Here is a 14,652-nt window from a genome sequence, read left to right as displayed (position 1 = left end):
ACATTGGTCTAAGTGGTGAGGATATAGTTTCTTTTACCCAGAGTAGTCAGGGAAGTCTGATAAAACGATATTGGATCAATGAGCCAATGCAGGTATCTGGGTGAAAGAGCTCCAGGAAGAAGAAATAGCAATTGCGAAAGTTCTGAGGTTGGAAAATATATGGCATGTTTAAGAAACAGCAAGGAAGACACTGAGGCTGAATTGCAGTGAATAAAGGGAATATGGTAGGAGAGACCATATCGTGAGGGAGTAGATCATGTAAGGGCCTGGTAGGCCTACTCTGAGCAAGAATCCATCAGACTTAAAAGGCCTTTCTTCTGGAATAGTTTTAGTTAACTGTTTATGTCATTTGTTTAAAACATATTAAGGAAGATCAGTTGATCCAAAGTTGTTTGTTCTTTAGTCATTTTAATGCCTAAGGCATTTGCCAACAAAAACAATAGTTACTCCAAAATGAAGTAATTGTTATTCAATAGTTATTGAGCCCCAATTGTGTTAAGCACTTCCCTGAATTCTCCAGGCAGATTTAGATAATCTTTTTTTTTTTTTAATATTCTCAGTTCATATTGTTATTTCTTCCAAAATAACAAATGTTAAAATGCATTATATTTGTCTATTTGTGTGTCTTTCTTCAGGACATGGATGATGTATCCATAAAGGTTTGCAACAGAAATAGAACCAATAAGTATATATATATGAAATTGATTTATTTTAAACACCTGGCTCATGCATTTGTGGGGAGGTTGGCAAGTCTGAAATTTGTAGGGCAAGCCCACAGGCTGGAAATTCAGGAGTTGATATTGTAGGCTTGAGGCAGAATTTCTTCTCTGGGGAACTTAGTTTTTGCTCTTAATGCCTTCATCTGATTGGATGAGTCCTACCCTCATTTTGAGAATTATCTCCTTAAAGTCAGTTAAGTTAATCACACTTACAAAATACTTTCATTGCAACATCTAAACTATGTTTGACCAAATACCTGGGCCCATAGCCTAGCCAAGTTGATACATAAAATTAACCATCACAGATGGTAACTATCCATAATTTGTCCCAGCACTGTAGGACTGTTCATGGAGATAGGGAATGTAAGAGAAGGGGCAGATTTAAGGGAAAAGATAATGGGTTTAATTTTTCACATGTTAACCTCAAGTACCTGTGGGACAGACAACCAAACAGGTTTTATTTATGCATCTGGAGGAGAAAGATTCACTATGAAGATAGATATTTGACAGTTTCTAGTTTAGAGGTAGATAGTAGTTGAAGCTGCTGCTGTAGGCAAAATCACCACCGGGACATTATACATTGGAATTACAAGACCATAGCGTTGCATGTAATGGGTCTGTTTCTGAGAAAGTGGCTTTACTGAATGAGGAAACAGCCACAGTGACTGCTGTCCATCTGGATCAAAAAAACACATATAAGTTTTTACTTTCCAAAATTTACTAAAAGAATTTTTGTTGTTGTTGGTAGGTTTGCTATTTTTTTCTTTGGTAGCGTACCTGTCTCTTTTCACCCAACTCTAGCTTATATGATTTCCTTAAGCAAAAATTAAGATGTTCATATGCGATCGGTGTCTGGACTCCCAAATTGCACCATATATGTGGTAGAGCCTGGATTTTTAGGTATTTTTAGATAATGGTTTTCAGAAACCTAAATAGTTTAAACTATTTCACTAAAATTAGTGCATTAAAAACTAGAGTGATTCTTAACATTCATTTTGAGATTTGGCTAATTCAGAGTCTACTTACTTTGAATGTTTTCTCACATTGTTGATTCTGGCTGACTACTATCTGTAAGAGTGAAGGTCTTGAAACAAATTGTGAAAAATTATGGCGACCCTTGTAATACAATGTTTGGGTTAGGAAAAGAGACTATGAAGAAAAAGAAAAGAATTCTAATATCCTTAGGTCATATGAAACAGTTCTGACTGAAAGAATCCTTGGTTGACATTGTGATTTACCTTTTGTATAGAAATAGAAGTGAAAACGTGTCATTATATCTGTGATAAACTAAACTAAGAATTATAATTACTATACAGTTTTTTTTATTAGAGAAGTTGTAAATTGACAGAAAAGTCATGCGTAAAATACAGAGTTCCCACATACCACCCTATTATTAACATCTTGTATTAGTGTGGTAGATTTGTTACAGTTGATGAAAGAACATGTTCATAATTGTGCTATTAGCTATAATTAATATGGTGTACAGTCCTATGGATTTAAAAAAATTATTCTAGTAATATACACAACCTAAAATTTCCCCTTTTAAGTGTATTCAAATTGTATAATTCAATGCTTTTAATTACAGTCACAGTGTTGAACTATCACCACCATCCATTACCAGAACTTTTCCATCATCCCAAGTAGAAACTCTGTATAATTTAAGCATTAACTTCCCATCACCTACCCCCATCCCAGCCCCTGTTAACTTATTTTCTAGTTTCTGGCTCCCTGAATTTCCTTATCCTAATTATTTCATATCAGTGAGACGTTATAATATTTGGCCTTTTGTGTCTGCCTCATTTCACTTAACATGATGTTTTCAAGGTTCCTCCATGTTGTCACATGTATCAGAACCTCATCCCTTTTTGCAACTGAATAGTATTTCTTTGTGGGTATGTACCACATTTTGTTGATCAATTCATTGGTGATGGAACACTTGGGTTGTTTCCATGTTGTGCATTTATGAACAAGGTTTCTATGAACATCATTGTGCAAATATCTATTCAAGTCCCTGCTTTAATTTCTTCTAATTCCTGGAAGTGGGATTGCCAGGTGGTATGATAATTCTATATTTAAATTTCTGAGTAACAGCCAAACTCTTCTACAGCAGCTGCACCATTTTATATCCCCACCAGCAATAAATGAGTGTTCCTATTTCTCCACATCCTCTCCAACACTTGTAATGTTCTTTTTTTATATAGTAGCTATTCTAATGAGTGTGAAATAGTCTCATTATGTTTTCTTTGATTTCTTATAGTAATGTTTGTCGTTTTCTGTGTTCAAGTCCTTTCATCCTTGGTTAGATTTATTCTTAGATATTTGATCCTTTTAATTGCTATTGTAAATAGATTTTTTTCTTGATTTCTTCTTCATGTTGTTCATTACTAGTGTATATAAATACTACTGGCTTTGGGTATTGTTCTCGTACCCTGCCACTGTGCTGAATTCATTTATTAGCTGTAGTAGTTTTGTTGTGGATTTTTCAGGATTTTTCTGTATGGAATCATGTCATCTGTAAACATGGATAATTTTACTTCTTCCTGTCTAATTTGGATTCCCTTTATTTCTTTTCCTTGTCTAATTTCTCTGGCTAGAGCTTCCAGTACAATGTTGAATAACATGGTGACAGTGGGCATCCTTGTCTTGTTCCTGATGTTAGGGGGAAAGCTTTCAGTCTTTCACCATTAAGTAGGATGTTAGCTGTGGTTTTTTTTTTTCCATATATACCCTTTATCATACTGAGGAAGTTTCATTCTATTCCTGATTTTCTAAGTGTTTTATCAGGAAGGGGTGCTGTATTTTGTCTTATGCCTTTTCTGTATCAATTTGATGACCAATTCAATATCTTGTGATAGGTTTATTGAGGTCTATTTCTTGAGTCACTGTAAGTAGTTTGTATGTTTCTAGGAATTTGTCCATTTTATCTAGGTTATCTAATTTGTTAGCATACAGTTGTTCATAGTATTCTCTTATAATACTTTTGATTTCTGTGGGGTCAGTAGTAATGTCCCCCTTTTCATTTCTGAGTTTATTGGTTTGTGTCCTCTCTCTGTTTTTCTGTTATCTAGCTAAAGATTTGTCAATTTTATTTCTCTTTTCAAATAACTTTTTGTTTTGTTAATGCTATTGTTTTTAATTTATCTTCACTCTAATTTTGTCATTTCTTTCCTTCTGTTTACTTTGGGCTTAGTTTGCTCTTCTTTTTTTAGATCCTCCAATTTTGAGATCTTTTTTCATTTTAATGTAAGCATTTAAAGCTATAAATTTCTCTTTCAGCACTACCTTTGCTGCATCCCTAAATTTTGGTATGTTGTGTTTTCATTTTCATTCATCTCAAGATACTTCCAAATTTCCCTCGTGATTTCTTCTTTGACTCATTGGTTGTTTAAGAATAGATTGTTTAATTCCCACATATTTGTTAATTTTCCATTTCTCCTTCTGTTATTGATTTCTAGCTTTATTCCATTATAGACAGAGAAGATACATTATATGATTCTAGTATTTTAAAATTTATTGTGACTTGTTTTGTGACCTACCATAATCTATCCTGGAGAATGATCCCTGTGCACTTGAGCAAAATAAATACTTTGTGTTGTTGCGAGAAGGGTTTCTATATAGGTCTAGTTGATTTAGAGTATCATTCAACTCTTCTATTTCCTTATTGCTATTTTGTCTAGATGTTCTATCCATTGTTAAAAGTGGTGTTTTCAAATGTGCTATTACTATTATTGTAGAGCTGTCTATTTCTCCCTTCAAACATGTCCATATTTGCTTCATATATTTTGGGGATCTAGCATTAGGTGCATATATATATATATTTTTCAAATTTTTGATTTTAGGAATTTATTTGATCTAATATACTATACCTGCCTATAATTTTTTTAACCATTTATTAGTTATAAAATATAACATATATATACAAAGAAAGGAAAGAAAAAAAGCAATAATTTTCAAAGTACACTTCAGCCAGCAGCTACAGAACAGTTCCCAGAGTTTGTCATGGGCTACCGTGTCCTCAACTCAGATTTTCCTTCTCGCTGCTCCAAAAAACTGGCAGCTTTATCAGAGTCATAATTATGGAATCTCTGACTTATTTCACTCATCATTAAATCCTCAAGGTTCATCCATGTTGTCATATGTTTTGGGACACCATTTTGTCTAAATGCTGCATAATATTCCATCGTATGTATATACCACATTTTGTTTATCCACTCATCTGTTGATGGGCACCTGAATTGTTTCCATCTCTTGGAAATTGTAAATAATGCCGCTACGAACATATTGTGTAAATGTCTATTTGTGTCATTGTCCTCAACTCTTCTGGGTATATACCGAGTATTGGTATTGCTAGGTCATAGGGTAACTCAATATTTAGTTTTCTGAGGAATTGCCAAACTGATTTCCACAGCGGCTGAACCATTTTTCATTCCCACCAACAGTGAATAAGTTTTCCAATTTCTCTGCATCCTCTCCAACATTTATAGTTTCTTGTTTAGGTGCATATATATTTATAATTCTTATGTATTCTTATTGAATTAACCTTTTTATCAATGTATAATGACCTTCTTTGTCTCTTTTACCAGTTTTTTACTTAAAATCCATTTTATCTGATATTAGTATAGCTACCCCAACTCTCTTTTAGTTACTTTTCATATTTTCTCCATCCTTTCACTTTCTCCCTACTTACGTCTTTGTTTTTCCTTTAAATTTTTTATTGTGATCACAAATATACAACATAAACTTTCCCAGCTTTAACCACGTTCAAGTGTACAGTTCGGCGGTATTAATTACATTCCCAGTGTTGTGCTGCTGTTACCACCGTCCATTCCCAAGTCTCTTCCATTGCCCCAAACAGAAACCATGTGCTCATTAAGCATTGACTTCCCGTTCTCTGTCCCCTACCCCGGTAACCTGTAATCTACTTTCTGTCTGTATGAATTGGTAAATGCTAGTTATTTCATGTAGGTGCTATATTATTATTATTATTTTTACATTAGAGAAGTTGTAAGTTTATCAGAAAGTATAAAGTTTCCATATTCCCGCCCCCAATCCCTTAACACCCAGAGTTTTCTCTATTAGTAATACTGCATTATTGCGGTTCTTTTGTTATAATTTATAAAATATTATTATAATTATACTATTAACTGTAGTCTGTAGTTTACATTAGTTTGCTATACAGTTTGATGGTTTTTAAAAAAATTTATTCTGGTAGTATATGTATAACCTAAAATATCCCGTTTTAACCACTCTGAAATACATAATCTAGTGGTGTTAATTACATTTACAACTACTTATGTCTTTAAATTTAAGGTGAATCTCTCATAAACAGCATTTAGTTGGACCATGCTTTTTTAGCCATTCTGCCAATATCTGCCTTTTGTCTGGCCAGCTTAATCCCTTTACGTTTACAGTAACTACTGTTATTGCTGTACTTCTGCCATTTTGCTATTTAGTCTCTGTAAGTTTTATATACCTTTTTTGACCCTCAATTCTTCTGCTAATACCTACTTTCATATGCATTTGATTTTTTTTGTATTATGCAATATTCTCATTTCTTTCTGGATATGTTTTTCATATATTTTCTTTATGGTTATCATGGGCGTTCTAGTTTGCTAGCTGCTGGAATGAAATATACCAGAATCAGAATGGCTTTTTAAAAGGGGGGATTTAATGAATTGCTAGTTTACAGTTCTAAGGCTGAGAAAATGTCCAATTAAAACAAGTCTATAGAAATGTGCAGTCAAAGGCATCCAGGGAAAGACACCTTGGTTCAAGAAGGCCAATGAAGTTCAGGGTTTCTCTCTCAAGTGGAAGGGCACATGGCGAACACAGTCAGGGCTTCTCTCTCATCTGGAAGGACATGTGGCAAACATGGTGTCATCTGCTAGCTTTCTCTCCTGGCTTCCTATTTCATGAAGCTCCCCAGAAGGCATTTTCCTTCTTCATCTCCAAAGGTCGCTAGCTCATGGACTCTGCTTCTCCTGGCTGTGTAGTTCTGCTCTGCTCTCTCTGAGTCTCTCATTCTCCAAACTGTTTCCTCTTTTATAGGACTCCAGAAACTTATCAAGAACCACCTAAATGAGTGGAGACATGTTGTCACCTAATCCAGTTTAACAACCACTCTTGACTAAATCTCATCATCCAGGGAAATGATCTGATTACAGTTTCAAACATACAGTATTGAATAGGGATTATTCTGCCTTTATGAAATGGGATTTTGATTAAAACATGGCTTTTCTAGGGGGCATACATCCTTTTAAACCAGCACAATGGGATTAAAGTTTAACATCCTAAATATAACAATCATATTTGATTTGATACCAATTTAACTTCAATGGCATACACATATTCTGTATTACTATATAATTTGAGAGGGTAACTAAAAGAATTTCATCTGGAAACCATCTCTGTATATACATGAATTTTTCTCTAAATAGCTTATTAAGTTTTTGTTTTTTAATTTATTATAAAAAACATTAGCCTCTAATAATATTTTTCTTTCTTGATTTTTGTACAGGCTTCACCATCCAACCTGGAGATCGATGGAGTCTAGAGGTGGGACAGGTGTATGTCATTACAGTGGAAGTCTTTGATAAAAGCAGCACAAAGGTCTATATTTCAGATGTGAGTCTCTCTTTTGTATTATTCTAGCCACTTGTACAGATAACTCCTGGAGTGAGTTATCTTTGTGTTAGAAAGCCTTCCTTCTTTTCTTCCAGATTTTGTTTTTTGACATATAAATTACTCCTTTTTTATTATTATGAAATAGTTTTGTCCTTGAGGATTCTAACCCAAAAGTAAAGAATATAATTCAGCCAGAATTATGGGAAGGGTTTGGTGAGAGCACCAATTATAACCCTTTGGAGGGGAGACCATTCTCACCCTGCAATAGTTTTTTTTTTTAAAGAGGGAATTTAATAAGTTGCAAGTTTACAGTTTTAAGCCCACAAATATGTCTCAATTAAAACAAGGCTATAAAAATGTCCAATCTAAGGCATCAGGGAAGATACCTTGGTTCAAGAAGGCTGATGAAGTTCAGGGTGTCTCTCTCAACTGAAAAGGCACATGGCAACATGGTGACACCTGCTAGCTTTCTCTCCAAGTCTCTTACTTCATGAAGCTCTCCTTGGGGCATATTCCTTCTTCATCTCCAAAAGTCTCTGGTTGCATGGGCTCTGGCTTTCATCATTCTAAAAAGGGACTCTTTCCAAAATGCTTTCTCTTTTAAAGGATTCCAGTAAATAATCAAAACCCATGTGGAATGGGTGGAGTCACATCTCCCTATATTCAAAAGTTAATACCCACATTGGACGAATCACATCTCCATGGAGATAATCTAATCAAAAGATTCCAGCCTACATTATTGAATAGGGATTAAAGTAATATTGCTCCCACAAGATTGGATCAGGATTAAAACATGGCATTTCTAGGATACATAAATCTTTTCCAGCCAGCACAGTTACAAATTTACAGTTTCCAGGCAATGACAATATTCAAATTAAGGCTTCAAGAGTAAGATACCTTCCCTGAGGAAAGGCTGCTGGCATGCAGGATTCCATCACAGGAAAAATGATATGCCGACATCTGCTGATCCTCTCCTGGCTATGTTTCAGTCACTGTCTCCAAATGACTTTGGGCATTTCTCTCTAAACTCTCTGAGTCTTTACTCTTTTATCCTCTCACAAAGGACCCCAGTAAAGGATTAAGATTCATCTTGAATTGAGTGGGTCACATCTCCATGGAAACAATCTAAGCAAAATTTACTACCCACAGTGATGGATTAAAAGAATGCAAGCTATTTGGGGTGCATAACAGATTCAAATCAGCACAATTCTTTATAGTATCCCTCTTAGAGTGTTTTTTATTACAATGGGGTTGGTAGTAAAGTCCCTTTTTTTTTTTCATTTATGCTCTTCATTATTTGTATCCTTTCTTTTTTTCTTTGTTAGTCTAGCTAAAGGATTGTCAGTTTTATTGTCTTTGCAAAGAACAAAATGGTTTTTTTCTTTGCTTTAAACAATGATATATTATTTATCTCCACTGTCTGGATTGATTGGGTGGTCCTTCTATGACACATGGTATTGGCAAGCTGCTTTCAGATGTGGCTGGGCTAGGCTAGAAAGAGCTAGTTGGCTTGCCCCACTAGTCTGGCATTTTGGTGCTGGCTGCAGGCTGGGGTGCCTGGGTTTTCCTCCATGTGGTGTCTCATCTTTCAGGGCCTTTCCGTATGGTCTTTCTTTCCAGAAGAATAACATGGTCTTTCTTACACTATGTTTGTGAGGTTTAAAGAGAGCACAAATGAAAACTGCCAGGTGTTTATATAAAGGCTTCTTTTATAGAAGTATTTTATGGTACCTGGCACAGAGTAGCCTCATCAATAAATAGTGTTTGGAATACTGGATATCCATTTGCAAAAGAATGAAAGAGGATCCGTATCTTACATGACATGCCTTGCTGTCTGTCAGAGAAACACCGGATGCCAGGAGCCTTTCTTCAGTGAAGATATCTTCCCTTTGATGCCTTAATTTGGACATTTTCATGGCCTAGAACAAGGCTACGGGTTGCCATTGCCATCTTGCGTCACTCGCAGATGCATCGTATGCCCCCCTACGACAGTTTGAAGTGGTGAGAGTTGTGGTGCACACATCAGATGTGAAGTGATGTACATACTCTCTAGGTTCTGTTTTCTTCCCCTAAGAAGTGTCAATTTGGAATGGCACAAATTACACTAAAATTTATGTCAACTTTGACTCTACTCCTGGTTGCTTGCCATTAATTTATCTTTCTAAACCTAGTTCCATTTTTGTACCTTTGCAAATTACAATTTCCATGAGGGAGAGCAAAGATTTATTTATCCTCTGAATGTATAGCCACACTTTTTTTTCCATTTACTTTGGAATTAAGATGACTTGGCAATTCAGATTTGTGTTGCTGTTGCACTGATTTCAGAATCTCAAGATTGTGCATCAGTTTCCAAAGGAGTACTTTGAAGAGCAGCTAACCACTGTTAATGGATCTTACTATGTAGTAAAAGCCCTGAAAGATGGTGTTGCAGTAGTAAATGTATCCCTGACTTCCATCGTTTACCAGGTAAGAATTAAAAGGATGCTCTTTCATCATGTTGAGTGAAATAGACACAAAGGACCAATATTTATGATCTCACTAAATGAAATAATTAGAATCAGAAAATTTGTAGATTCAGATCTAGAATATAGGTTACCAGGAGCCAGAGTGGAGGTTGGGAGTTAATAGTTAAATTGTACATAGTTTTTATTTGGAGTGATGGAAAAATTTTGGTAATGGATGGTGGTGATGATAGCATAACATTGTGAATATAATTAATAGCAGTGAAAGGGGAAATTTTGGGTTGTATATATGTTACTAGAATAAAATTTTTAAAAATCCGTAAGACTATACAACACAAGCAGGGAATCCTAAAGTAATTTGTGGGCTATAATTAATAGCGCAATTATGAAATTGTTCTTTTATCAATTGTAATAAATCTACCACACTAACACACTTGGATACCAATGGAGTCTAGAGTTAATAGAGTGTTATTAAGGCACTTTGTATTTTATGCATAATTTTCTGCAAACCTACATCTTCTCTTAAAAAAAAAAGAACACTCTTTGTATCTTAAAAACACTGAAAGGCTTGGCTGGCTTGTTGCCATGCAAGCAGAAATATGGCACACACCACCTTTAGGTTTCACAACATTTTTTAAAAAGTTAAAAAAACAAGACACTCAATAGATTTAACCTCTCCAGATTCTATTCCAAATGTTGTAGATACATTTAATATAGTCGTGGTCATTGTATGTATATCATTTGAGGTTCCTTTAAAAAATTACTTAATATGCACATTTCTGCAGATCATTAAGTCTACATGGAATACCTTTTATTCTAAATATCCAAAGGGTTAGTATGTCAATTTATTTAGCCATGCCCCCGTATTGAACTTTTACATTGTTTCCAGTGTTTTACTATTGTAAATTGCAAAACTGAGTATCTTTGCACAATTTTTTTTTTATTACTTTTATCTTATTTCCCTGCTGCAAAATGCCAGAAATGGAGGTACTGGTAAAGAGATAAAGAATGAATCCTTTTTTTTTTTTTATTGTGAAAAATAACATATATACAAAACAATAAATTTCAAAGCACATCAGAACAATTAGTTATAGAACAGATTTCAGAGTTTGGTATAGTTCCACAATTTTAGGTTTTTCCTTCTGGCTGCTGCAAGATACTGGAGACTAAAAAAAGTATCAGTATAATGATTCAGCAATTGTTAAATCCATTTGTTAAACCCTATCTTCTCTGTATAACTCCACCATCATGTTTGATTTTTCTCCCACACTTAGGAGTATTTGGGCTATGCCCATTCTAACTGTTTCACATTGAAAGGGGCTGTCAATAATATAGGGTAGGGAGATGGAATTAGCTGATGTTCTAGAGTGGCTGGTCCCTCAGCATTTCAGAACTTATATGGTCTGAGGACCCATCTGGAGGTTGTAGGTTTCTAGAAAATTACCCTAGTGCATGGAACCTTTTTTTTTTTTTTTTGTCATTCCGTTCTACACATATAATCACACAGTAATTCACAATATCATCACATAGTTGCATATTCATCATCATGATAATTTCTTGGAACATTAGCATCTATACAGAAAAAGAAAACAGAAAAAAAATTCATACATACCATATCCCTTACCCCTCACCCTCACTGATCACCAGCATTTCACTCTAAATTTATTTTAACATTTGTTCCCCCTATTATTCATCTTTATTCCATATGTTTTACTCGTCTGTTGATAAGGTAGATAAAAGGAGCATCAGACACAAGGTTTTCACAATCATACAGTCACATTGTGAAAGCTATATCTTTATGCAATCATCTTCAAGAAACATGGCTACTGGAATACAGCTCCACGTTTTCAGGCAGTTCCCTCCATCCTCTCCACTACATCTTGACTACCAAGGTGATATCTATTTAATGTGTAAGAATAACCTCCAGGATAACCTCTCGACTCTGTTTGGAACCTCTCAGCCACTGACCCTTTTTTTTTTGTCTCATTTCACTTTTCCCCCTTTTGGTCGAGAAGTTTTTCTCTCCCTGATGCTGAGTCTCAGCTCATTCTAGGGGTTTTCTCAATCCCTTGATGCTGAGTCTCAGTTTATTCCAGGATTTCTGTCCCACATTGCCAGGAAGTTCCACACCCCTGGGAGTCATGTTCCATGTAGAAAGGGGGAGGGTGGTGAGTTTGCTTGTTGTATTGGCTGGAGAGAGAGGCCACATCTGAGTAACAAAAGAGGTTCTCTTGCGGGTGACTCTTAGGCCTAATTTTAAGTAGGCTTGACCTATGCTTTGTGGGGTTAAGTTTCATATGAACAACTCCCAAGATTGGGGCCTCAGCCTATAGCTTTGATTGTCCGCACTGCTTGTGAAAATATCAAGAATTCAACTTGGAAAAGTTGAATTTTCCCCCTTTCTCACCATTCCCCGAAGGGGACTTTGCAAATACTTTTTATTCACTATTCATATCACTCTGGGATTTATTGGGGCATCACTCTGGACAAACCAACAAAATCTCATGTCCTACTCAAGGAAGCCTTATATAGTCTTATATAATGTTCTAGGTGTTCTCTAGGATTGGCAGGAATTTTTTTGGTTGGGGTTTGGCAAGTTATGATAGCTAGCAATGTCTAACTGAAGTGTGCATAAAAGCAACCTCCAGAGTAGCCTCTTGACTCTATTTGAACTCTCTCAGCCACTGATACTTTATTTGTTATACTTCTTTTATTCCTGTTAGGATGGAATTGTTGATCCCATGGTGCCAGGTCTAGGCTCATCCCTGAGAGTCATCTCCCATGCCCCCAGGGAGAATTTCACCCCTGGGTGTCATGTCCCACATAGGAGGGCAGACAATAGTTTCACTTGCAGAGTTGGCTTAGAGAGAGGCCACATCTGAGCAACAAAAGAGGTCCTCTGGAAGTATCTACGCATACCTATATGTAGGCTAAGCTTCCCTGCTACCTACATATGCTTCACAAGGACAAGTCTCAAGATCAAGTGCTTGGCCTATCGATTTGGGTGTCCCTAGTGTTTGACACAGTAGCAAAGGTTTCCCTGGTGTAAAGTTTAATAGTTCCATAATTTTTCTCCCATCCCTCAAGGGACTTTGCCAATACTTTTTGATTATCTGCTTAATATACTCTGGGATGTATCCAGGCATTACATTAAGCTATACAGAATTAAAGGCCCCCATTCTTTTTTTTTTACATGGACAGGCACCGGGAATCAAACCCAGGTCCTCAGGCATGGCAGGCAAGCACTCTTACCTGCTGAGCCACCGTGGCCCAAGGAATTTGGATTATTTAATTTATGTATCCAGACAGGTTGAGTTAGATTATGCGCTACAGATAATTTAGGTTCTGGACAAAATAAACCTTTAAATGAATCATTTTCTAATGCTGCCAAAATATAAAAGTATTCTGATTTTTAAAAGCCTGCCAAACCTGTTTTTCACCAGTGAATTTTTCAACAAGTTTTTAAAGATAGATTCCTAAATACCACCTTTGACTGCCTTCTCCCTCATGTTCTGCATTCAATACTTTTTTTAAAATGTTAAACTTTAAAAATTTTTAAAAATACTTTCAAACCTTAAATGACAATGACAAAAGTGATATATACCTCATACAGAGAACTCAAACATACCACTATATCTCGGATAACCAGAACCGCCAATTTTAACATTTTACTGCATTTGCTGTACACTCTATCTTTCTAACCATCCATCTGTCTGTCTGTCCACCTATCTATGTGTTTGTCCATCAGTCCATTTTCTGAATACTTGAGTGTAGGTTATGTACATTATGCTCCTTGAACACTCTAGGAACTGCCCTCCACACACAGGACAAATTCTGGGATGGCAAGGCTCTCAGGCCACACCAGACAGATTGGACCAAATATGCATGTTTCCCGTACGTGCACAAGGGTTACTCTGCGCTCTCTAGAGTCAAAACCAGGGATCTGCACACTGGGAACATGGGCTGGCTTCACTCCCAGCAGGTGAAGGATGGGTGAGGAGCCATCTAGGGCTACAGGAGATCTGTTTTGTTTTGTTTTTAACTCTTTTATTGTATAATATAGCATATATACAAAGCAAAGAAATAAAAAAGCAATAGTTTTCAAAGCACTCTTCAACAAGTAGGTACAGGACAGATCCCAGCATGTGTCATACAATTCTCTCAGATTTTCTTTCTAACTTCTCCAGAAATAGGTGGCTAGAAGGAATAAATATTTTTTTATCATCACAATAGACATTTTTTTCATTTTTGTGAAAAATAATATATATGCAAAAAAAGCAATAAATTTCAAAGCACAGCACCACAGTTGGTTGTACCATATTTTTCAGAATCCAGCCTCTCCAGAACTTCAGATCGTTTCCATCTCTCTACCCCATATTAGTGGAAATTGGAATGCTAGATTGAATTTATCATGTAAGGCTGCTCACTGATTCCTTTACTCTGCCCCCTGGGGAAGTCTGTTAGTTAATTGGTGGCAGGTTAATTACATTGGACCACTTCCATCATGGAAGGGGCAACGCTTTATTTTCAGTGGAATAGTCAGTTACCCTGGATATGGGTTTGTCTTCCTTGTCTGCTGTGCTTCTACTAAAACTACCATTGGTGAACTCACTGGTAGCCTTATTCACTATCATGGTAATAGTAGCATCACTCTGACTATGGAACTCATTTTATAGTAGATGAAATACATTCATAACTGCAGACTCATGTTATTCAGCTGGCCTGATAGAACAATGGAATAGCCTTTTGAGGACTCAGTTACCATGACAGCTGAGTGGCAACACCTGGTGGGGCTGTGGCTATGTCCTCTGTGATGATACATGCTATAAATCTAATATACAGCACAT

General features: G+C 36.0%; 1 protein-coding gene across 6 annotated transcripts in view; it reads left to right on the top strand.

Moving 5' to 3' along the window:
• The window catches only part of NUP210L (nucleoporin 210 like), a 272,420-nt gene that overhangs the window by 25,846 nt on the left and 231,922 nt on the right, over window positions 1-14,652 (top strand). For 5 of the 6 annotated variants that reach the window (XM_077156243.1, XM_077156244.1, XM_077156242.1 and 2 more), the window contains 3 exons: window positions 1,551-1,619; window positions 7,237-7,343; window positions 9,669-9,809. In XM_077156243.1, coding sequence (XP_077012358.1) covers window positions 1,551-1,619; window positions 7,237-7,343; window positions 9,669-9,809 — 317 coding nt within the window. The remainder of the gene's footprint in view (window positions 1-1,550; window positions 1,620-7,236; window positions 7,344-9,668; window positions 9,810-14,652) is intronic. The other variant, XM_077156246.1, reaches the window with a different exon arrangement.

This window comes from Tamandua tetradactyla, chromosome 4 (genome assembly GCF_023851605.1).
Source record: "Tamandua tetradactyla isolate mTamTet1 chromosome 4, mTamTet1.pri, whole genome shotgun sequence".
NCBI classification, from domain to species: domain Eukaryota; kingdom Metazoa; phylum Chordata; class Mammalia; order Pilosa; family Myrmecophagidae; genus Tamandua; species Tamandua tetradactyla.
This window is presented reverse-complemented; position numbering and strand designations above follow the sequence as displayed.